General features: G+C 52.5%; 6 protein-coding genes across 6 annotated transcripts; 4 read left to right on the top strand and 2 right to left on the bottom strand.

Annotated features, from left to right (window-relative positions):
- The first annotated feature begins 83 nt into the window (after positions 1-83).
- On the top strand, positions 84-3433 carry N656DRAFT_777819 (uncharacterized protein). The gene is made up of 5 exons (XM_064814890.1): positions 84-1160; positions 1216-1331; positions 1386-1946; positions 2002-2093; positions 2143-3433. Exons 1-5 carry the CDS (start codon positions 135-137, stop codon positions 2961-2963), a joined length of 2616 nt encoding a protein of 871 aa, XP_064671376.1. The 5' UTR covers positions 84-134; the 3' UTR covers positions 2964-3433.
- A 324-nt stretch (positions 3434-3757) lies between these two features.
- N656DRAFT_599923 (uncharacterized protein) lies at positions 3758-5561 on the bottom strand. Its single transcript, XM_064810251.1, has 4 exons — positions 5168-5561; positions 5079-5107; positions 4621-5020; positions 3758-4530 (listed from the first exon to the last, which is right to left on the bottom strand). Exons 1-4 carry the CDS (start codon positions 5331-5333, stop codon positions 3911-3913), a joined length of 1215 nt encoding a protein of 404 aa, XP_064671375.1. The 5' UTR covers positions 5334-5561; the 3' UTR covers positions 3758-3910.
- Positions 5562-9606: 4045 nt separating this feature from the next.
- N656DRAFT_767511 (uncharacterized protein) lies at positions 9607-10323 on the top strand (the record flags this gene model as incomplete). The annotated part of the gene is made up of 1 exon (XM_064813562.1): positions 9607-10323. The coding sequence occupies one exon, from the start codon at positions 9607-9609 to the stop codon at positions 10321-10323; it is 717 nt and encodes a 238-aa protein (XP_064671374.1).
- Positions 10324-10675: 352 nt separating this feature from the next.
- N656DRAFT_777817 (uncharacterized protein) lies at positions 10676-11862 on the top strand. Its single transcript, XM_064814889.1, has one exon. The coding sequence runs from the start codon at positions 10939-10941 to the stop codon at positions 11635-11637; it is 699 nt and encodes a 232-aa protein (XP_064671373.1). The 5' UTR covers positions 10676-10938; the 3' UTR covers positions 11638-11862.
- A 1355-nt stretch (positions 11863-13217) lies between these two features.
- N656DRAFT_707249 (rhomboid-domain-containing protein) lies at positions 13218-14924 on the top strand (the record flags this gene model as incomplete). The annotated part of the gene is made up of 3 exons (XM_064811416.1): positions 13218-13767; positions 13833-14803; positions 14874-14924. 3 exons carry the CDS (start codon positions 13218-13220, stop codon positions 14922-14924), a joined length of 1572 nt encoding a protein of 523 aa, XP_064671372.1.
- Positions 14925-15981: 1057 nt separating this feature from the next.
- N656DRAFT_777815 (Pet127-domain-containing protein) lies at positions 15982-19889 on the bottom strand. Its single transcript, XM_064814888.1, has one exon. The coding sequence runs from the start codon at positions 19716-19718 to the stop codon at positions 16098-16100; it is 3621 nt and encodes a 1206-aa protein (XP_064671371.1). The 5' UTR covers positions 19719-19889; the 3' UTR covers positions 15982-16097.
- Positions 19890-20607: the final 718 nt, after the last annotated feature.

Below are 20607 nucleotides of genomic sequence, written 5' to 3'. Positions count from 1 at the left end.
CAAATCTTAAGCCACATTGGTTTTGTGGCTGGTGCGGCGTAGCACTTTGACCCTTGGCGTTGCTTGCATCCCATGTGCCATCGCGTCCAACACCGAGAAGCCGCTGACCCAGAAGAAACAAGACCGGGAATCGGATGCCCTTTTTCGCGGCAGCAGCCGGGCTGCTTCGACAAATACTGGACATCACTTGGCCTGCCGACAGGATGCCCCCGGGGGAGGCATATGGCAGCCAGGGCCAGCAGCAATCACAACAACTGCACGCAGCACTGCAGCCAATTCATCAACTGCACCATCATCAACAGCTGGAGCAACAGCAGCCGTTACAAACTGGCCCTCAGGCCGCACCGCCGCATCCACATTTCTTGAATCCATATCCCAACGGAAATGCGCAGTATCAACACCAGCAGCATGCCCAATACAATGTCCATTCCGCATATCCGCCGCAGCCAGCCCAGTTCTATCACAGCGGTACCCCGCAGTATACGAACTACAATGCCGGATTCCAGAACCACCAACCCGCGCTCGCGCCGGCGCCAGTGCTAGCGCCCGCACCGCCGCCCGCCTCTCTATTCGTCGACCCATCGTATCTCCAGAACCCCTCCGCGCCCCGACCGGCCGGCAACATCCTGCCCGCATCGCAGCCAGTGACGGCAGTGAGCCCCCAAGTACCGCATGCCATGCAACCGCAGTCGCAGTCGCACTCCCAACCACGGCTACATCAGTTAGCACCTGCAATGGGGAGTCCGAGATTGGACGTGAGAAGGCCGCCAACACATGGCTTGCCGGTAAAGCAGCCTACAAAAGAAGCGAGACGACCAAGTTCTAGCGCCGGCATCGCCAAGTCCACCGCCGTGCCCCAGGTCTCGCCGCACCTCGAAACGCTTCCGCTCCTGCTGTGCGTTGCCGAGGACTGTTTCAGTAAAGCTTATGCAGCATCCACACGGGTTGCCAGGTCCATGTCCGAGAGCGAAGTCGCAGAGCATCACAAGCTGATAGCGACTGGGTTGGGCTGTTTGGATGTTGCGCTGCAGTCGAATAAGCTGTGGCCTCGTCTCGAAGCCAGACTGTGTCTGCGTTATGCCAGTGTGCTTATTGAGGAGACGACAAACATAATGGAGGCCGAGACCACATTGACACGGGGCATTGCAGTGTGCGAGAAGGTACGTATCCCTACTGGTCTTGACTGGACGAGCAGCCGCTGATGCCCAGACCTAGCATCGCTTCATTGACCTCAAGTACAGCTCACAGTTCCTCCTGATCAGGACCCTCTTCCAGCGCAGCCAAAAGGCGGCTTTCAAGTCAATAGAAAGCCACATTGCGGATTGTACAACGTACGCCTTTTGGATCCAGCGTCCCGTGGATCTCTACTAACTTGGTTTTCTCAGATATAAACATGTCCACTGGATATATGCCTTCCGCTTTCTCAAAGTCGCGTTCCATGTTCAGTCGGGTACAGCCGCCGAGCACCAGGCCATTGAGAATCTTCGCAAGATTGCGGGAATCGCAAATCAGTGCGGAGACAAGGCGATCTTTGTCATGGCCATGCTTCTTGAGGGACTCGCCCATCTCAGCACTATGAAGGACGACTGGGCAACGCGCGTGCAGATGTGCATCGCCCAGGCGTCCAAGCTGCAGCTGGATGAATCTACCCACTCTCCCCAGACTGATGTATTATTATTACTGCTTGACCTTGCGTGTAGTCTCCATCAAAAAACTCATCACATATCAGCACAGAAGTTGTCGGCTCTTCAGAAAAGATTAGAGGAGCTCAAGAACTCGCAAGACTGGGCGTCCCATCACGGAGAAATGCTACTGCCTATCAAGCGATTGCACAATGCGTCCCAAACCATCAGCAATGACACAAGAGCAATTCTTCGTCCAGGGGACGACGGTGTCGATTACCTTGTATTGCAGGCTTTGGGAAAACAGGAGGCCTTTGCATTAGCGTAAGCCCCTTTACTTCGCATCCGGCTTCGGCACAGGCTTCTGACTATTCTCCAGGTTTGTATTCAACGGCATCGTCGCGCACTACAAATCGTCTACCCCAGGCCGGAGTTCGACCATGTGGGGAGAGGCGCTTAGGTTGTTAGAAGGTAGGGTTAACGAGCTTGGTGTCACTTGCTCTTACTAAGAAGGCGTCAGATACATCCACATCATTCAAATGCCTTCCGGAAGCGCTTGCCCAAGCGGAGTGGACCAGGGGGCTTGCATGTTACGCTCACATTCTCACCGGCCTGCAAGCTTCGACCTTGTGTGACTGGGCCAAGGTCAAGGCGTGTCTTGAAAAGGCACAAGAGTGTCAAGATGGGTCGGAGACTTTGAATGTGTTGATAATATATCTGGAGGGTGTCTTTCACCAAGGCACGGCGCAACTCGGTGAGGCGCTCGAAATCTGGAAGGATAAGACCTTTGAGATGGACTGGAGCGGGGCACCCAAACGTGCTGGCAGCCACATCGAGACGGAACTCTCAATTCTGGCCGCCCTTAACCGGCTCTGGATCATGCAGGATCTGCAACGACGGGACGACGCCGAGACGGCAGAATTAGTGGACTTGTTGCGGCCAATCTGCGACGATAACCCGGACCAGGAGATACGCACCGTCTACAATCTCGCGATGGCCGCCCTTGAGGTAAATCCGCCCCTGTCGATGAATCAGGTCAAGCGGCACATCCAGCAGGCGCTCAACGGCGCCCAGCAGGCGAGCAACACACAGTACCTCTCCATAGCGCTCAACGTCATGCGTCGGAGGCTGTTTGAGGACGTGGTTGGGGAGCAGGCGCTCAAGAGCGCCAGGGCCGGGTCGGCACAGGCCAAGAGGAGCGGAAACGTGCTCTGGATGAGCGTTGCCGACGGCATGCTCGCGCAGTCGTTAGAGGTGCAGGGAGCCCTGGAGGAGGCGAGGAAGACACGAGAAAATGGGAGAAGGCTGGCTAATGAGGCGTATGCTAGAACACGGGTCTGATCTGTGTCTGTCGGTGTACTACAAGCATCTGCTTTTTTGGTTCAAGGGAAATGTATCTGGCTGTGGCAATTGTTTGGCGCTGGTGTGCTTGGGATGGAGGGGCAGGAGGGAAGGTCGACATCCATTTACGGTGTATACCCGGCGATCTTGGCCTGTCGACTATCTTCTGCTATCATTAGCTGAGCGGATGTGTGATACCTATGACTGGCAGACATGCATGGCATTCTAATACTCAGGGGCTAATGTTGCTGTTCGCCGTTGACAGATTTCAGGGGTCGGGTAAGCTACCCGTGGGCTGGACCTTCATTGCATTCAGGGGCTCACTTAGGTACGAAGTACGGAGTACAGTACTGAGGTGCAAAATCCAGGGACGGCTCGGGCTATGGCGTTCGGAACGCCAGATCGTCCCAAAACCCAAAAACCGCAGAACTTTTATCTATTTACCGTATCCCAGGTGTCTAAATTTGAAGAACCGTACCTTACGAAGGACTCCAAATAGCAGTTACAGCCATAGCCCAGCCACCCTTTTCACTACAACCAACTTTTTCCTCAATCGTTCCATTACTTCCTTGCAAGCCAAGCAGTCTTTGCAAGCCACCTCAAGCAGCCTTCCATGTAAGCTGGGCAGTCTTGCAAGCTAGGGCTTCCGGAAGGAACAAAAGGATAACGTCAAATTTAGGTAGACACAAGACCCAAAGCAGCCTAGCGCCGGCGCAGTTCACCAATCACCATTAACTAAATATCTGGCAGATCCACATCTTCGAGCAAGCAGCCATGTAAGTCGAGGTCACACAGCGAACTTGGACCCCGAGCATAGGACCTCAGACCACATAAGACCGACTATTTACACCTTTTTTCACTTGTAAGATTGTCTTTGTAACTTCTACAAATCTCCCTACCGGAAGCTAATAAACCCAAGGGCCTACGCCTAGAAACTGGTCTGATTTTTAAAGAGAAATAGTGTCGGCTTGCATGATACTCCGAGTCTCCGCTGAATTCAAAAGATCATCGCTATCTGTCTCGTCTTCGTCTGAATCCCGGACATATGCCGAAATCCTGCCCATACTCAGAATGTGACTGAGCGCCAGGGCCTCTTGTTTCGCAGCCGACAGCCGTACTGCAGCGTGAAGCAACTGGGAGACAGACCTGCGGTTTGACGTAAAGGCTTCCAAAATCTTGTAATCGTCTTCCTGGAGAATACAGGCTACACCTGCCTTGGCAACTTCGGTTTTCCAGAAATCCCTGACATTGGCTTCGGAAAGCGAAATTGCAATCCAGCCGGGTTGGTTAAAGCGGGTTCGGTGGATAGGTGACAACGACCAGAATATCACTCCTCTGTGATCCTGTACAAGGTCGAAAAGCCGACGAAGGTATTCGCTCCAGTTTCCATCGGGATGAAAGGGAGGAAAGTCTAGGACTGACCGCTGCCAGCCCGACAGAAAGACTATTGCATCGTATGAACGTGCCTCATGAAATCTTTCCGCTAGTTCCTCAAGGTCCTGATTGGGATTGGGTTTGGGCCCCGGGGAAAGGGACATCACGGGTCGTTGGAGATGTTCTCCAATGCCTAAGCTGTTGGTCAGTTATCCCTCAAATCTTAGGTGGCGTACTCTTCAACGTTTGTACGCAAGCTGAGGGGCATCATGATGTACCTTACCTCTGGCCAGTGCGACGCCCAGGGAGTGACACCCGTATAGCAAAAAGACCAAGCCATTTGCAGGTCTTAGTTTGCCGTCCATCAGATTCTGAAGTGGTTCGTTCTTCGGATATCCACCAGCCATGGCAAGAACAGTTTCTTTTGTCTCGTTGCGAATTGGTATGGTAGACAGTGGATCTGGGTGCCACTGTACCTCAGACAGAAATGCGACATCGCCATCGACCCTGATACCAGAATCAATTAAGTACAGGGGGACCCGTGTTGAGACCAGCTCAATGACATCAGCTGGAGGCTTGTTCCGGTCAATTCTCCGTATGGTGCTGATTGTGATGCCGGCCTCACGTTGAGCCGTCAATCTAGCATTGAAACTGTGCCAATCTAGAACTGCTCGTCCTCTCATCTTGTCAAAAAGTCAGCAAAGAATACTGGTGTATCCATGTGCAGGCGTTCAAACTCACCATGTTCGTCGATGGGTGATTAACTGGCCCTGAGTATTCCCACATTAACGACGTGGATTGGTAGACTGATTCGTACTTCTGCAGTCTACCTTCCACAATTGACCGAATGTCGTTTTGGCAATCGAATGGTAGAAGCTTCAGAGGCATGATAGGGACCATGTCCAAGCAAACTTCCCTGAAGCCAGGAAATGATGGCACCACGTACTTCAGAACGACTGGAGCCAGATCTTGGCCAATGCGGCGATACGCAATCATGTATATGTCAATGCTGTTTGGCGTGGTTGACCATATCTGATAGATCTTGGAACACTGCGGGTTCTTCACGTGTTCGCTCGGGTCTTCTGCAAACGGATTATGGCACACAACAACTTCCCCTGGGGGAAAGTTTATCCAGAATGTATCGAAAGTCACAAAGCCGCTGGGTAGTGCCGAGAGACGAGCCGAAAGAGGCTCGAACTGAAGAAAAAGAAAGTCGCGGACTGGTTGGTAAAGGCCTGCGTCGCTACCTGCATTCAGTTCCTGGCACAATCTCTCCAACTCATCCTTAGCAAAGTATAGCTGGGTAAATGGATGATGGAAGAAGATACAATCGCCCTCTTCGTGGTCTTGCAGGTATGGCCCGTACTTTTGCAACTCGGGTCGTTGGAAAAACCGACGAAGTGTGGGATGTAATACTCTTAGAATGCCGCCCTCTGGATGCTCGACGATATTCGTCCAGTGCTCCAACACGTAAACTTCATTCTCAGAGGACAGTCGATCTTGCGTAGGTGACTCGTAATTCCCTTGGAAATATTCCTTTACACTCTTTACTTCGTTCCCGTTAGTGACGTAGTGGGCAAGACGCATGACCCAAGTAGTCTTCGGGGATATTCGTTTTGCTCTGCCTTTCGGTGCTGACCAAGCCGGAGCCGAGAAACGCCAAATGGTGCGCCTTGGGGTTAATACGTCGTCTTCGATGTACTACAGGTATTCGCGCACACCTCCTCAGTTTACACAGTGTTTTACTTGCACGATCGAAGAAACATCTCTCGCAATCGACCATAAACAGTAAACATAAGAACGTACGTCAGTCTGTCTGGTCCGTTCCGCCACACTACCAGCAAGACTCTCATCGTCTCCCAAACGACCCTCGAATGCTGAGATTGAACTCGACACTGCAGCAGCAGAGATGATGCGGGAAAATTCTCGATGATTCTCCGACCTGCTCCTCGGGACTGGACTCATTCTGCGTGCCATTGTTGTCCTCAATGTCGCAGACTCGTAGGTAGTTGTAGGTGGTGAGGGAAGTGCAAGTTGCAACAAGTATACAAGGCTCCACACACGGAAGGACTCAACTGTCGCTGGGCTGAGTGGGGATTTATGGGTATATTGAAGTCAGTTTAGGAATCCATATATCCGTATGTAATTGTACGCAGCGTACATACCAATTCATGAATAAGACCTGGTATGCCTCTTACCCCACCCAGTCTCCACCCCCGGCAGGGATAAATGTGGTTCAGCTTGACGTTTAGCCGTTTAAGTACAGTCAGTGCCGGAAAAAACGCAAAGAATTTCTATCACACCAAAAAATCCCAGAAGTCGGCCTTTTCAATCAGCTAGAAAACACCCATATACCAGGTAATATATCATAATAATTGTAATTAGTATATATAATTGACTAAAGTATAGGCAGTATATAGGTATCGTAGTACGGATATATTCAGTTTTCCCTAAGAATTGCAGAAGTTATTTTTCGAAATCACTAACTTTCGAAAAATTACTATTTTCTAGTTACTTATAACTAGCGGCTTACAGGGAGCTTACAGTGGACTTGAAATTCATGTTCGAACTCAACCTCAACTTTACACCAGCATAGCTTCTACATTCTTACCTCAAAATCAAAGCGGAAGCAAAAGACCAATATATACTATAAAAACCTCCTTATATAGTAGCTCCTGTAATCGTATTTGGGTGTTAAGTGTGAAAATTGTATAATTGAAGTTGTCGAGTTTTGTGGTAAATCGACTTGTTTGCGTTTTTAAACGGCACCCACTGTACTATGCAGTACTTCGTACTGGGACGTCTGCAGTCAATTATTGACTTAGAAAGAGCAGAGGATCGTATCCTGTCCAATCCACGATGCATATCGTCCAATAGATGGCCAATATCATGCAAGACGTACAGGGACAAATCGCGGCGGGTTTAAACAAGTGAGCTAGCTCGGCTAGGTACTGCATATGATCAATGCAGAGTTGACTATGATCACCTGCACGTGTACGGAAGACTACAGGGCAAGTGCTGCCCTGAATTGTGGAGGGGCCAGGCCTACCCAACAATGGAACCAACACTCAACGGGCCTGTAGACGTCAATATTGCAGGCTAGAACCTTCTCCAACACCATATCTGAATCTCAACCTTCGAGAACATGAGGAATGAGTCTCTCACACAGCCTTACAGTAGTTGGATCCTACAGTAATTCTTCGACCATTGTTGCGCATCTACACGAAGTAGAATATCTCGATGTCGGCCAGTCGAGTAGGTAGACCGACCGAAGGAGCGAAGATCATACAAGTCTAGAGAGCTAGCATCGGGATATCATGGAAGTCGACCACAGACTACATACAGAGACTTTTCCACTTCCTGGGAGGGTTCCGATACCACCTGTTAGCCTTTGTGCGAGACAAGGAATCACGCCACCGGATTTGACGCGTATCCTGCGGTTCTTGGCCGCTCGTGCTACTCGGGCATCGATAACAAATCTCACATGCCAACGCAAGACGAGGAATCTGAGCATGCTGATGCTTCGTCCAAAAGATCGCCAAAATTCGGCAACCTTGATATCGATTCCGAGTCGCTGGTCCAAGAGCTATGGACCCTGGAAGCCGTCCGACTCTCACGGACGGCTTCTGCGGAAGACTTGCCTGATACGCTTCATATCGGGCTCGACAATCACGGCTCCAGAGCGCGACCAGAAAATGTTGTCCTGGCAACGGTTGCAGCTCAGATCTCATGCGCCCTGGACATCTACATCTTGGAAGACATGTGCGAGCTTCACAGGTGCTACAAACCTGGCTTTGATGCCCGCCGGTTCCGATCCTCATACTCGAGATTGGAGTATCTTGCTGGAATCACCATTGACATACCTGGAAGGACCTACGTCCCAGTCGGTAATAGGAGAGGACCTCATCCGCCGTCGTCTCATCCAAACCGGAACACTGCCGCTGCTGCGTTTGACAGCCCGATAATTGGGGAGACGAAAGGGGAATCCTTCAGAACAAGACGAGATTTTGATCCAGAGACGAACCATGAGGATGAGGCTGCTGTGTCTAGCGAGACTCCAGCCCGTAAAATTGTGACTGTGCATTTTGAAGGACAGGAACAAACTACTGAGGAGACCCGAGCGAGGCCCATGACGAAAGACATGGAAGTTCAACATGTCGAAATCTACGATGGTCTCCTTGATCAAATCAGTGAAACTCTATGTGGAATCGCAACGCAAACAATTCCGTCATCCCAGTACTGGCACGTCGTCACGATTGCTTGCATTACTAGGATGTCCACGAAACTCAAAGCCCTGGCTAGAAAGCTTCCGGAAAAGGCGAGAACTTGCTTGACTTATTTGAAAAACCTGCAAGAAAGTTCACAGGATGATGACAGCAAATGGGAGATTCCCGACCTCCTCAGGAACGACGACCAAGCACCTCAGGCGGTGGAGTACTGCTGGATGTCAAGTATAATGTTGTATTGGCTTGCGGACGCAATGAGGGTAGCACTGATGAGTCTAGGAGCGTCAAAACAGGTCGAGGACCCCGGCATAGGGGCCCTCGATTTATCCTGTCTTCTATACAAGGCAGGCGTGACGGCCGGTAGTATCTATCTTCACGGAGATATGACAGGAGGCATCACTGGGACTACGGGCTCCCTTCAGGCCGCCTATGCATCACACGGCCTGTTGACAACGCTTGACCTCTATAAAGCGATGCAAAGGTCAAGACTCGAGTCTGGACCAACCGTCAGTGGAGCATCAGGACATCTTCATGCAACATTGAAGGTTATGTTTGAGATGCCCACAGATAACATTGGAGACAACGGCAGACCCTTCTGCCTACCACAGGCGCGAACGATGGATTTGTGTACGGCCGGTGATGTTGCGACATTCATCATATTGCATTCATGTATGCACCCATCCGTCATTAACGGTTTTGAGACCAGCGTCAACGCCATCGCCTCGTTTGAGGCTTTTGGAGACTCACGTCACCAGCTCGGCGACATCACCTTTTCCTTCGCTTTGAAGACTGAGACCAAGCAAACAAGCTCTACCGAGCACCCCCGGCCCGGGAGTCACATCTCGACAAACAAGGATACGTCATCTATCGATTGGAAATGCCAAGCATTGTCTGAGTCTATTCTTTTCCGCGAGCGACTTGGCCTGCTCATTTTCCCAGCTGCAGGAAGGAAGTGGCAGGCATTGATAGAGATCGCCAAATCATGGGAAGTTGGTGAATGCTCCATCACAGTCAGCTGCTTTTGGTACGTACTACCTACTGCCATGGTTGCCGCTGTGCTGGTTGCCGGCGGCCTGGTCGCTGGCCTCACTGTAGGGGAGAGAGTCGAAGGTGTCGATCCCTTCAACTTCACCATGTTTGCATGGATCTTAGCCGGCTTCATCATCTTGATAGCAAAGGGCATCTGGGTATCCGATTGGCCTTGGCGTGATTTCCTCCATGCTCGCGTCACATGCAGGTCGGCGAGAGAGCTTCGCCGCGTCACCCACCTGTCGGACCGGGAGCTTCTAGTCCTGCTTCTTTGGCTGGAACAACAGACCTTGACGGTTAGCGGTCCGTACAACGGACCTTTCACCAATTGCGCCACCGGCGAGGGCTTTTCCATCGACATACCCTCCGATCTCAAGGCGCTTCTGGCAAGCGGGCTGGTGCCGGTGCAGGTGGGCACGCTTTCCGGTCCCAAGATTGTCTTTATGAGCTTTCGAAAGGATGGGCGTCTGCGTGCTGTTTCCCCGCGGGGCAGCTTTTCTGGCATGATACTATGCTCCAAGGATATAACGGGCATTGCTGGCGCAACCCGCCCAACATCACAACCCCAACTACACGAGGCCAACAAGCATATGATGGAAAAGCAACAGACAGGTCACACAAGTGGTGCGGGCCCGGAAAAGGTCCAGGAGGCAGTAGTCGAGAAGTTGGACGGCATTAAGTGGCTTAGTGTATACGGGATTTATGAACCTGAGGAGCAATTATTTCGTTAGAATACACTCAGCTGTATATACAGGTGGAGGCTACCAAATCAATCTTTTACTGAGTGCCTACTACAATCATACGGGTCCTTCCTTCATTTTGTGAAAGAGACCTGTTTCTTGCAGAACCCGCCGAGCAGAATGCCCTTCGTCTCTTTGATATTGCGTCGCTGGAGAGCCGACAGGGATTACAACCACTGGAATTGACTGCTCAGGCGCTTTTGCCCATAATAAGAGTACGGAGTAGAGCATCTTAGCACTGAAAAATACTGCCGCTGATTACCAGTATTTTATAAGGCATACGGACGTACCCGGTTGGCGGCTTGGCGCGCTATTGTCCTGTACCATTGCAAGAGTGGTCAAGGCTCAACGTTACACAAGGGCCTTGCAAGGGCCACCCTCCCGAGGCGGTTACATATCGATAACAATTCACTAACAAAACCCCAAGCTTCACTCTTTTCCTCATCATCACACTACAAACACTCATCAAATACGCTCAGCTTTTGTCCACTCCTTCTCAAACCATTAGCCAGCCAATGAACCAATTTGCCGATTTGAGACCAGTCATATTAACTAGCTTGATTCTGTCCTCACTAGCCAACGAAACAACAATTTGCTCTGCAAATCATGTCGTCTCCGGACCCACCACTGCCGCTTCCCGCAGGCGAAGACAGTAACACGCCTTCGCGGAACCCAATCGTCCATGGCGCCGCCATAGCAATGGCAGTTCTCTGCCCGATTGCCCTGATTCTCCCCTCGCGCGGCGGCCGGGGCGTTGCGAAGTCGACACTGCAAAACGCCGTGCTGGGCGGCGCCTCCTTCTGGGCCTTCAACCAGCTCGCGCACGACTACACAGGCAAATCCATCACGGCACGCTCCAACGAGCGGTGGGGCCGCATCTTTGGCGTCTCAACCTCGTCTTCCTCTTCTTCTTCTTCTGCCCCGACGGGGTCGTCGTCCAGCAGTAGTAGCAGCGACGATGTGGCTGCGCCGGCAGGGAAATCGGGAATGTTTGGTCTGCCCCCGCAGGCGGAGCGGAATAGGCTTCTGATGGAGGCGGAGCGGAAGCGCAGGGCCGAGGCGGAGGGCAGGGAGTATGTCCCCAAGGACGGCAAGGGTGTGAGTACCGGGAAGACGGCAAGTTTCTGGGAGAGGTTATGGATGGGCGGTGAGAAGGAAGACTGGAAGGAGAGGAGGTTGGAAGAGGAGAGGCGGGCGCTGGAGAGCGGGAGGGGTTATGGAGACTTGATTATGCAGCAGGTTAAGGAGGTTTGGAAGGGGGAGGGGAAAGGGGCTGACAGCGAGTCGGGGAAGAAGAAGGATTGAGTATCTCGTCCTGAGTATGTGTGGGTTGGCGCGAGTTGGGTTGGGGAGTGGTCTGTGAGGGAGGGTAGGAGAATCACGAAGATGGAAAAGAACTGTAAGAGCATATCGGTGATATAGCAGACGGAAGAGATAGTGGACAGGGGATTTGCCATATGTACATACTGTACTGTACAATATACAGCGGCGTATGAGATACCTGAGGTAACATATATCTAGATACCTATTCACTTACAGGTACATGGTCGTGTTATTAGTGATAAACCCGCCTTGGTAAGCCTTCTATGATCATCCTAAGGCCTGCCAGAGTCAGAAGTGGACTCGTAGATCTCGAGAAGGCAAGGGGACAGTGAATTTGTGAAATGACGGGCAGCAGCCGTGATGTTGGCAGAGATCTAGAACCTATTCATGTTGCAATTCGATACAATCCTGCTTTCAATGACCCAAATGCCCAGGCTCGAGCCAGGTCAGCTAATCGGACGCAGCCACACCAAGGCCTTGCTCAACGCTCAATGCAACATCCACCTGTATCCCTGGATGAGGCGGCAGCTGCGCCTCCTCCGCAAGTTTGTCGATGGCCATTGGCAGCATCACTCCTGCGGCTGATGCCCGTACTCTATACATTCCGTACCCACCTTAATTACACATTCCGTGTTGTTCGTGTTCAATCCCACTTACACGTGTACTGTACATACAGTACATACATAAACTACACGAATCACAGCCGCCACAGATCGGGCCCCATCGTATGCTCCCACTTGTGTAGCGTAGTTCCTAACAAAGCAGAGATCGTGGAAAATGGACTGACGCGAAATCAATTGCTGGGGCATCCTCCGGTAATACCTACCTCAGGTACGGAGCCATATACTGTATTGTACAATACAATACGTATCAGTAAGTTAGGTAATTACCTTGTGGCCCCCAGAGGACATCAATCGGTGCTCTAAACCTCTTTGTTCAGTACACATCCGTATCCCGGCTGAGACCTATGCATAGCCTTGGGCCCTTCCAGCTTCATGCTTTTGTTCGATCTCCCCGGCCCAGCCTCAGCGGCTTGGAAGTTCGGATGGAATACGAATATGTACATACGTCAGCTGTGGCGCTGTCGGCCATCTCCCCTAACAACCAAACAATCAAGCAGCCTGGTTCTTCTTTTTATTTCTCCCCTTAATGGCTAGCTTGATGTCTCAAAAACAATAGAACAGGGAAGGGTGAAAAGTTCTCATCCAAACGCTCTCGCGAATCGCGATACCCCCGAACGTACTCCGTACAGTGCGCAATTCAATCTCTCCACACCTGCTTTGCCAGGGACCGTTCCAGTTCTTGGGGTGATCCCTGCGCCTGCGGCTGCCAAAACATCTCCATCCGGACGGTCCTGCTTGACTCGGGCCGCCTTCTCTTGTGTCTCAAAATTCACATCGAGTTCTGCGCTGTCTACGGATACACTGCCCTGACTTCTGAGTGTTTGAGGGAGAGGCCGCAGGGTTCCGGCTCCTTCTCCCCTTTATCTTCGCTCCGCCTCTCGCTCGCATCACCTTTTCCCCCCAAATTTCCAAAAAAGGGCTCCCCAACAAATACCCACCATGTCCGCCAACGAATACTACAGTCAAAAACCGCTACCCGATATCACATCACCCCAGTACTCCTACAACCGCCATGCAACATCGCCGTATTCCTCCTCTCCCGCTCCTCCATACAGCGCCCAGCCGCATCTTGCCCCCGGTGATCGGCCGCCGCAAGACCTGTCTTCGCCTTTCGAAACCGTCTTTGACGACCATGTCTACCCGGCGAGCACACATCAGTCGCTGCACACACCGTCCTCGAGTCACCATCGACTAAGCCAGCAAGATACGGGCTACTACGGCGTCTCGCCGACCCGCACCGACGATATGGCTTACAATCACCCAACAGACGACATTCCCCTGCAAGATCAACCGCCCCCGGGCACATCCAAGTACGCCGAGATGCAAGACCATGTCTACGACGCACCACAGCCCAAGCCGCGACGGAAAGGTCGCGTTCGATTGGGTGAACTGGGAATGCTGAATTCTAACCGCAAGAGCATCCCCTTCGTTGTCTACTTCTTCACTCTCGTTCAACTGGGCGTCTTCATCGGCGAGCTCGTAAAAAATGGTAAGCGTGCTGCCGGATGTTCGACGCGAGAAAACGATCGAACTGTAGCTAACGCCAGCGCGCAGCAACGGCAACTGGCTCCCCCATCATGATACAACCAAGTTTCAACCCGATGATCGGTCCATCGCCATACGTACTTGTCAATATGGGCGCTCGATTTGTGCCATGCATGCACAATGTGGACAAGATTCAGAACGCCGAGAAGCCGATAGATTGGCCCTGCCCGAGCGCGACATCGCTCGACATGAGCAAACCCGAAAACGCCTGCACCCTTTCTGAGCTCTGTGGTTTCGGCGGCGTTCCGGAACCCGCCTACAAACCGAACACCCCTCTGGATACGAAGCCAGAGCCAAACCAATGGTTTCGTTTCATCATTCCCATGTTCATGCATGCCGGCGTCATCCACATCGGCTTCAACATGTTGCTTCAGCTAACCATGGGAAGGGATATGGAACGATCGATTGGTTCGATTCGCTTCTTTCTGGTCTATGTGAGCTCGGGTATCTTTGGCTTCGTCATGGGTGGAAACTTTGCCGCCCCTATCATTGCCTCGACTGGAGCTTCCGGCTCACTATTCGGCGTCATCGCTCTGACGCTGCTCGACCTCCTCTACTCATGGCGAGACCGTGTCAACCCAGTCAAGGACCTCATCTTCATCATGCTCGACATTGTCATCTCCTTCGTTCTAGGTCTGCTCCCAGGCCTGGACAACTTCTCGCATATTGGCGGCTTTCTTATGGGCCTTGCGCTCGGCATTTCCATTCTGCATTCGCCAAACTCGCTCAGAAGACGCATCGGAGACGACGTGCCGTACGCCACCTCTCACGTTAGTGGCGGGTTCGCCAGCGAGGGCACACCGCCCTCCTTCTTTAAGAATCCGGTCGGTTTTTTCAAGGGCCGTAAGCCGCTCTGGTGGGCCTGGTGGTTCATCCGCGTGGGCGCCCTCGTGCTTGTCTTTGTCGTCTTCATCCTGCTCCTAAACAACTTCTACGTCTACCGCACCACTTGCGGCTGGTGCAGGTATCTCAGCTGTTTGGTATGTGCTTTACCCTTCGAGTTCAATCTGATACCAAGTGACCATCAAAGGCTGACGCAAGAATGTGTAGCCCGTAAACAACTGGTGCGATATCGGCAACGTCAACCAATTACAGTCTTAGCTTCCATCCCTCAAGCAATAGCTGCGCCGCAGCCGTCAGTCCTGAGCTGTAGCGACCTTTGACGCGTACCCAGCGGCGGAAGGAGGGACGTGGATTTAGCGGGGTGCGCTTCGATGGCCCAGTCTGGCCAAAACCGAACGAGCCTTGATACCCAGACCCATGCCTGGATGCTCAAGGTTTCGCGGAGAGCAAGAACCGGAAGAGAATGGACGATTACAGAGTGGGGCAAAACAAACCCTACTAGTGCATAGCGGCGGCGTTTGGTCGATTTGGTAGGATCTTTGTCGTCTTCTACCGTTTATCTGCTATAATCACTTTTGGAGGTCACTGAGCCGGCATATCGGCGGGATTCATCCGGCACTCGGGGTTCTCTGGTCATGGACGGTGCAGCATGATGGTTATGAATGTTCAGTGAAGTCAAGCATCAGCTGTGACTCCTGACCACTCGGTTTGCAGTGGAAGAGCGGAAAACGGCTTCATGCGCCGGTAATTGTGTTGTGATGCATAGCATACTTCGTATGGCATACGGGGAACTTGCATGCTTGTGCTGCAGTTTGAGGATACCTACTCTAAATGAGTATCGGGTTTGCTGATACTTTGTTATCTCGCCCCCGCCAGCACCATGGCCTGGTATGTATGCTTAAGTAGTCGGCTGTGATGCCCTTATGACGGGGCAAAGTCAGGCTTCCGAATGACAACATTTTGTATACGTAGCACATTGTAAGGGGTCAAAGGGGTTTGGTCGTCTGTTCATTGATTATACTGCGTCGAATCCGTATCCTGTATGTAGTGCTCTGGGGGGATGGCCGCTGGTCCCCGCTGAAATGTAGATCAAGACGTCCTTCCTTGATTCTAGAGCAGTAAAGCTTCCTATTAATAATAGCACGCACAGGAGGAGTTAGTTGTATGGTCAGACGATGGCGGAACAGCAGTCACATGGAAGCCCAGCGTGTGGTGATAAAGTCGTCTTGATCAAGCGTTCTCCCGGAACTGCCATGGGACGGGCTGCCAGGTGAGGAGTGCCTGGGCAAGCGCGGGTTTCGAAGGTGAGAGTATTGTAACTTGTGACTGTAGGCTTGTTGTTACAAAGATGGTACAGATCTATAGGAGGCTTCCAACCAGCACAGGTATGAGAACAACTATCATGCCAGATCGCTTTGGTCTATAGTCCTTCTAGTCCCCAGTTTCCTTGCTAAACTCGGCCTTTTCATTGCCACTGAGCTCCTTACTGTCCTTGTCCTCCTCCCGCGCTGACCGCCTCTTGGCTCTGCGTCGAGAAGCTCGAGAAGCTCGCGAGCCCGTTGGTCTGGCCTCATCCACGTTCTCCTTGGTATTCTCAACTGCCATGTTATCATCACCATCCTTGTCCTGTTGGCTGGGGGATGCCTTCCTTCTGGCGGCTTTACTCGCTCTTTCTGGTTCCCACACTTTGTATGGCCTTGTTCCACCGCCCTTAAACACGGATTCATAACTATAGGGCTCCTCGGAACCGTACACCTGGACCGGGTAGGTCTTGGCCCGCGCATTTTCGCGGTTGCGAAACGAACGGCCCTTTTGGCTCAACTCCGCCAGGTTTTGGAGATAGGGATTGAGCCACTTGTCATCCGTATTGTCGCTGGGATCAAGAAGCCTTTTTCGGCGCGAAAGAAGCATATTGTACAGCCTCCCACGCCTGGTCGGCTGGATTTCCTCCATCGCGTATTCGACTACCCAGCGCTGGTTGCGACCTAGGTTCTCAGGGCGGTTCACATACTCGTTGTCAACCTTGTTTCTTATGGTAAGAATGAGGCCGTATAACTCGTCGTTTTCAGCGGATTCCCCGTTTGAAGTCTCTGCCGCTTTTGGTGCAGACGTTTCGGATACCTTTTTGGCCTCCATGCCCCCTTCCACAGACAGAGAGCCGGTTTCAATAACATCGTTTCCTTCGTGCTTCGCGGCGTCCTCTGGCTCCCTGGATTGCACTATGAGCTCCGACAGGATCTTTACAGCGCTGTGAAGCCTCTGTGTATCTGCGTGCACGTCCTCCTGCGCTTGAGTCTCGCTCCGGCCGGACAAGGCCCGTTGCTCATTTGGCATGTTTCTGAACTGAGATGCCAGCCGAAGGATCAAGCCCTTCAGGGTCGGCTCCTTATTCGACGGACCATCTGCTGCCGGTAGCTGCGGTTTGTGCTCTCCACCGGTGTCGCTGGCACCCTGTGCGGTGCGCGCGGCTGTCTCGTATTCCTTGGACTTGTCCAGAACACCTTCTCCACCAACGAGTTGATCTCGCCCGATAATATATGGTGCCTGGTCTTCCGGCGTGATAGACCCGGAATTGCCTGTCAAGGCGTCAAGGAAAGCATCTACAGAACGCTCCGTCTCATCCGGAGAGCTGCTCTCGAGAAGGCCGCTTTGTTTTAGGGCATACTCAATGGCTTCACGGACGGACATCACGCCCTGTTCCTCGTTCTCCAAGGCATGTTCAACCTTGCGCATCACGTCTTCCCAGACAGCAAGGCTCGTTTCTTCCTCAGTTCCGCTTTCTTCTATAGTTTCTTCCACTGCCCCTTCACCCCCATCGTCCTCGCCACCGTCCTCCTCATCTAGCCCTGGTTCCGGGCCCGGTGTGACGCCCATCATACGACGCTCAAACTTCTCAACTGCGGCCTGGGTTGCCCCCTGAACGTCTTCAATCTCCTTTGGCGTCACAGGTTTGGCGAATATGTACATGAAGGGAGGGTCGCCAGGTCTCGTCTCAAAGTGGAGGCGGAGAGTTTTTCCGGGAAACTTCGCCGTTACTTTATCCAGAACCTTATTGAGCAGATGGAGACTCAGTTTGAATTCGCGGTCGCCTAGATTCCTCTCCTTCTGGCCGTGTAAGGATAAGTCCATCTCCGGGAGATCGATGTACTGGAAGCCGAAGATGCGTTCTGTGTTGTGGAAAGCGACAAAGATACCATCCATGCGGCCCATGCGGACTTGGAGCGAGTACTTCAAGAAAGCGGACCGAATCATGTCGTAATACTCGCGCTCAAAGGATTCCCACTGGCCAAAGCGATCTCGAATCTCGTAGCCGAGGCCATGATGGATGTTCTGCGTGTCCATACGAATCGAGACGACCGCCCGGGTTTTGAGGTCAAACATGCCGGTCCCCGATAGTCTGGGGTCGAAAGCATCAAGTTGAGAGCGCATCATGAAATCGCCCATAGTCGTGTAGTGATAGGACTCGGGCCCACTACGCTCCTCGTCGGTTAGTTGGTCCGACTTAGTTTTTCTGTACTTTTCGAAGTCTTGCTTGGGTAAGGTCAGGAATTTCTCCATCGACTTGCCCAGCATGCTCAGAATGTTTGCAGAGTCAAATTCCTTGTCGGCATCGATGGCATAAGTCCCATCCTTCCAATGGAGGAATGTGGCGGCCGGGGCACGCATGATACGGGTATAGTTGAACGACTCGATCTGGAATTCACGAGACATCATGCAGGGGTTGATGGGACGCCAGGCAGAGAGCAGGTAATGGAAATGAGACAATGTCGAGGTCATACTCGATGTCGAGCCGGTGTACTTCTTGGCGAGCTCAGTGGCCGTTTTTATGAGCGTGGTATCCTTGGATGACGTGATATACCGCTTGAGCGCGTTAAAGTCAAACTCTTTGACGGGCATGATGCGAGCGAGATAGGGGTCGAAGTTATATACTCGAGACCGGGGATCCTGCATAAAGTAGACGCCCGGGTTGAAGAGCACGCGGTCCAGACCATGGGCCAATCTTGGTACAGGGGGTTGCGGCTTCTTTACGGGTGTCAACTCGAGTTTGGAGGAATCGACGGACTCGACAACGAAACGCTCCAAGTGGCGATTGTCATTCGAGTCCCTGAGCTGCTGATAAGGCTTTAAGGGGGGAGGCGCCGGACTGTCGGCTGTAGGTCCGGGCTCGGGGGACTTGAGGGCTGGTTTAGCGTCTCCAGCTGGGTTTTCAGAGTCCAGGGAGCTTGTTGCCTCGGTTCCCGTGGGCAGTGAAAGTTGGGCTTCCTGATGAAGGACTCGTCTGAGTACAGCCAAGGCGCCCTCGAGCAGCTTTGCCTCACGGAACGGGTCGCTACCAAGGGGGGTGGAAACCGGGGATACCGACCCGTTGCGTTCGAGCCGGCCGCTCGCCCCCTTATTGGAGAGGGCATCGGAGCCAGCAGAGCCGGCATCAGCAGAGTCAGATGACTGGGAGTCTCTGGCAGCAACGGAGGATTGGGCAGCAGCCAACGCCTGTTGCTGAGCCTGCAAATTTTTCAACACCTGGAGAGTTTCCTTCCACAGGTGTATTCTTCTCGACGACATCCTCACGCGAATCTTCTTCTCACTTCGCCCAGAAGAACTCTCTTCGGGCTTCTTAGACTTGTCGTTCTTGTTGGACTTGTCGTTACTGTCGGTTTCGTCATTCTTCTCGTTCTTGTCGGTCTTGTCGGTTTGCTCCTGTGACTGCGACAGTGGCTGCGAAATTTGATGCTGCTCTGAGTCGTTTTGCTGTCCCGATGATTGCAACGCCTGCAGTCCGTCCTTCGCCTCTTGTGATTGCGTGAAGCCCTTGAATTTTCGTTTTCTTCGGAACTTGCGTCGGTTCTCCGGTGATTGTTCCGCCTGCGAGTCAAGCGGTTCGCTGGGCGTTTGAGCATTCGAACCGGAACTAGAATGGTGACGGACTGCATAGCACGTTACGATGGCGCCAGGCAACGGCAGCGGCGCGCGGCTGGCAAGCAGGGCACGGCATGATGTGCAGACGAAGGGAGACCTGAGTGCGCGGCGTGCCTGCCTTGCAAGTGCCAACATCGCAAGACAAAACCAAGGCACCTACGGACTGCCGAGCAACAGTATCCGTGGGTTGTGTACACGTATGGGAGGCCCTGATAACGGCAGTCAGGAATGTGACGGCCTGGCAATGGCCGTTGCAGTCGAGGCCTACATTCAACACGCTAAACGCGATAAGTTCTCTAATAACCCTGAACGCGACTTTTTTTTCTCCGCCAAAATTTTCGGTCCCATTTTCCCCCCTGCCATGCTGTTCCCAACGCCACTAGGTAACGCTGGATCCCGCTAACGGCATTTGCCGTCCAGACCTGGATCTGACTGATCGACTTAGACCTCACTTCAACACCACCGTACACATCCACACTTACCCCAGATCCGTCCCGGCTTCCATCATATCGTGCAGATACTTGAGATTCTAACTCAAAGCTTCCTAGATGTTTCCGTGCAGCGATGCTGAAAACAATGGCAAACACCGATTGCCCGCAGGATCTTGACTTGTAGTCCAACACTGATCTCTGACCTCATCACAGTCCGCTTCCCATGCCGTCTGAACATATCTTCGAAGCCCTATGGCTCCCCTCCATATTTAAGGCGCCCTTGGATCGGCCGCACCTCGAAGTTCTTGCGACCCACGACGACCCAGACGGCGAAGCTGCCGCTTCCTGGCTTTCATATCATGTCCGTCGAATTGTTACACCGCTCGTAGAGCTATTGAGCGCATCATTTGCCTGCGCTCTTGTCTTGCCGCCAGAGCAGGTTGCTGATTCCAGCAACTGAGGACCAAGCATTTGATTTGGAGAACCCAATACCTCTTGGCTAGACGCACACCACAACCTCTCGCTTTACGAAGGCTCCCTGTCACGGCTCACGACTCACCACCGACTGGATCAGGTAACACCCGATATGTGGT

Source organism: Canariomyces notabilis (genome assembly GCF_033297395.1).
Source record: "Canariomyces notabilis strain CBS 508.74 unplaced genomic scaffold N656scaffold_7, whole genome shotgun sequence".
Classification (NCBI taxonomy): Eukaryota; Fungi; Ascomycota; class Sordariomycetes; order Sordariales; family Chaetomiaceae; genus Canariomyces; species Canariomyces notabilis.
The sequence above is the reverse complement of the archived record's forward strand: the minus strand, read 5'-3'. Positions and strand labels throughout refer to the sequence as shown.

Excerpts from the sequence above, each read along its gene's own strand:
- N656DRAFT_777817 (XM_064814889.1), top strand. The coding sequence starts at position 10,939 with ATGTCGTCTCCGGACCCACCACTGCCGCTTCCCGCAGGCGAAGACAGT.
- N656DRAFT_777815 (XM_064814888.1), bottom strand. The coding sequence starts at position 19,718 with ATGTTGGCACTTGCAAGGCAGGCACGCCGCGCACTCAGGTCTCCCTTC.
- N656DRAFT_599923 (XM_064810251.1), bottom strand. The coding sequence starts at position 5,333 with ATGATTGCGTATCGCCGCATTGGCCAAGATCTGGCTCCAGTCGTTCTG. Across the intron at positions 5,108-5,167 it reads CATTCGGTCAATTGTGGAAG|GGCCAGTTAATCACCCATCG; the intron begins GTAGACTGCAGA and ends GGGAATACTCAG. Across the intron at positions 4,531-4,620 it reads GGGCGTCGCACTGGCCAGAG|GCATTGGAGAACATCTCCAA; the intron begins GTAAGGTACATC and ends CCAACAGCTTAG.
- N656DRAFT_777819 (XM_064814890.1), top strand. The coding sequence starts at position 135 with ATGCCCTTTTTCGCGGCAGCAGCCGGGCTGCTTCGACAAATACTGGAC. Across the intron at positions 1,332-1,385 it reads CACATTGCGGATTGTACAAC|ATATAAACATGTCCACTGGA; the intron begins GTACGCCTTTTG and ends TGGTTTTCTCAG. Across the intron at positions 1,947-2,001 it reads CAGGAGGCCTTTGCATTAGC|GTTTGTATTCAACGGCATCG; the intron begins GTAAGCCCCTTT and ends ACTATTCTCCAG.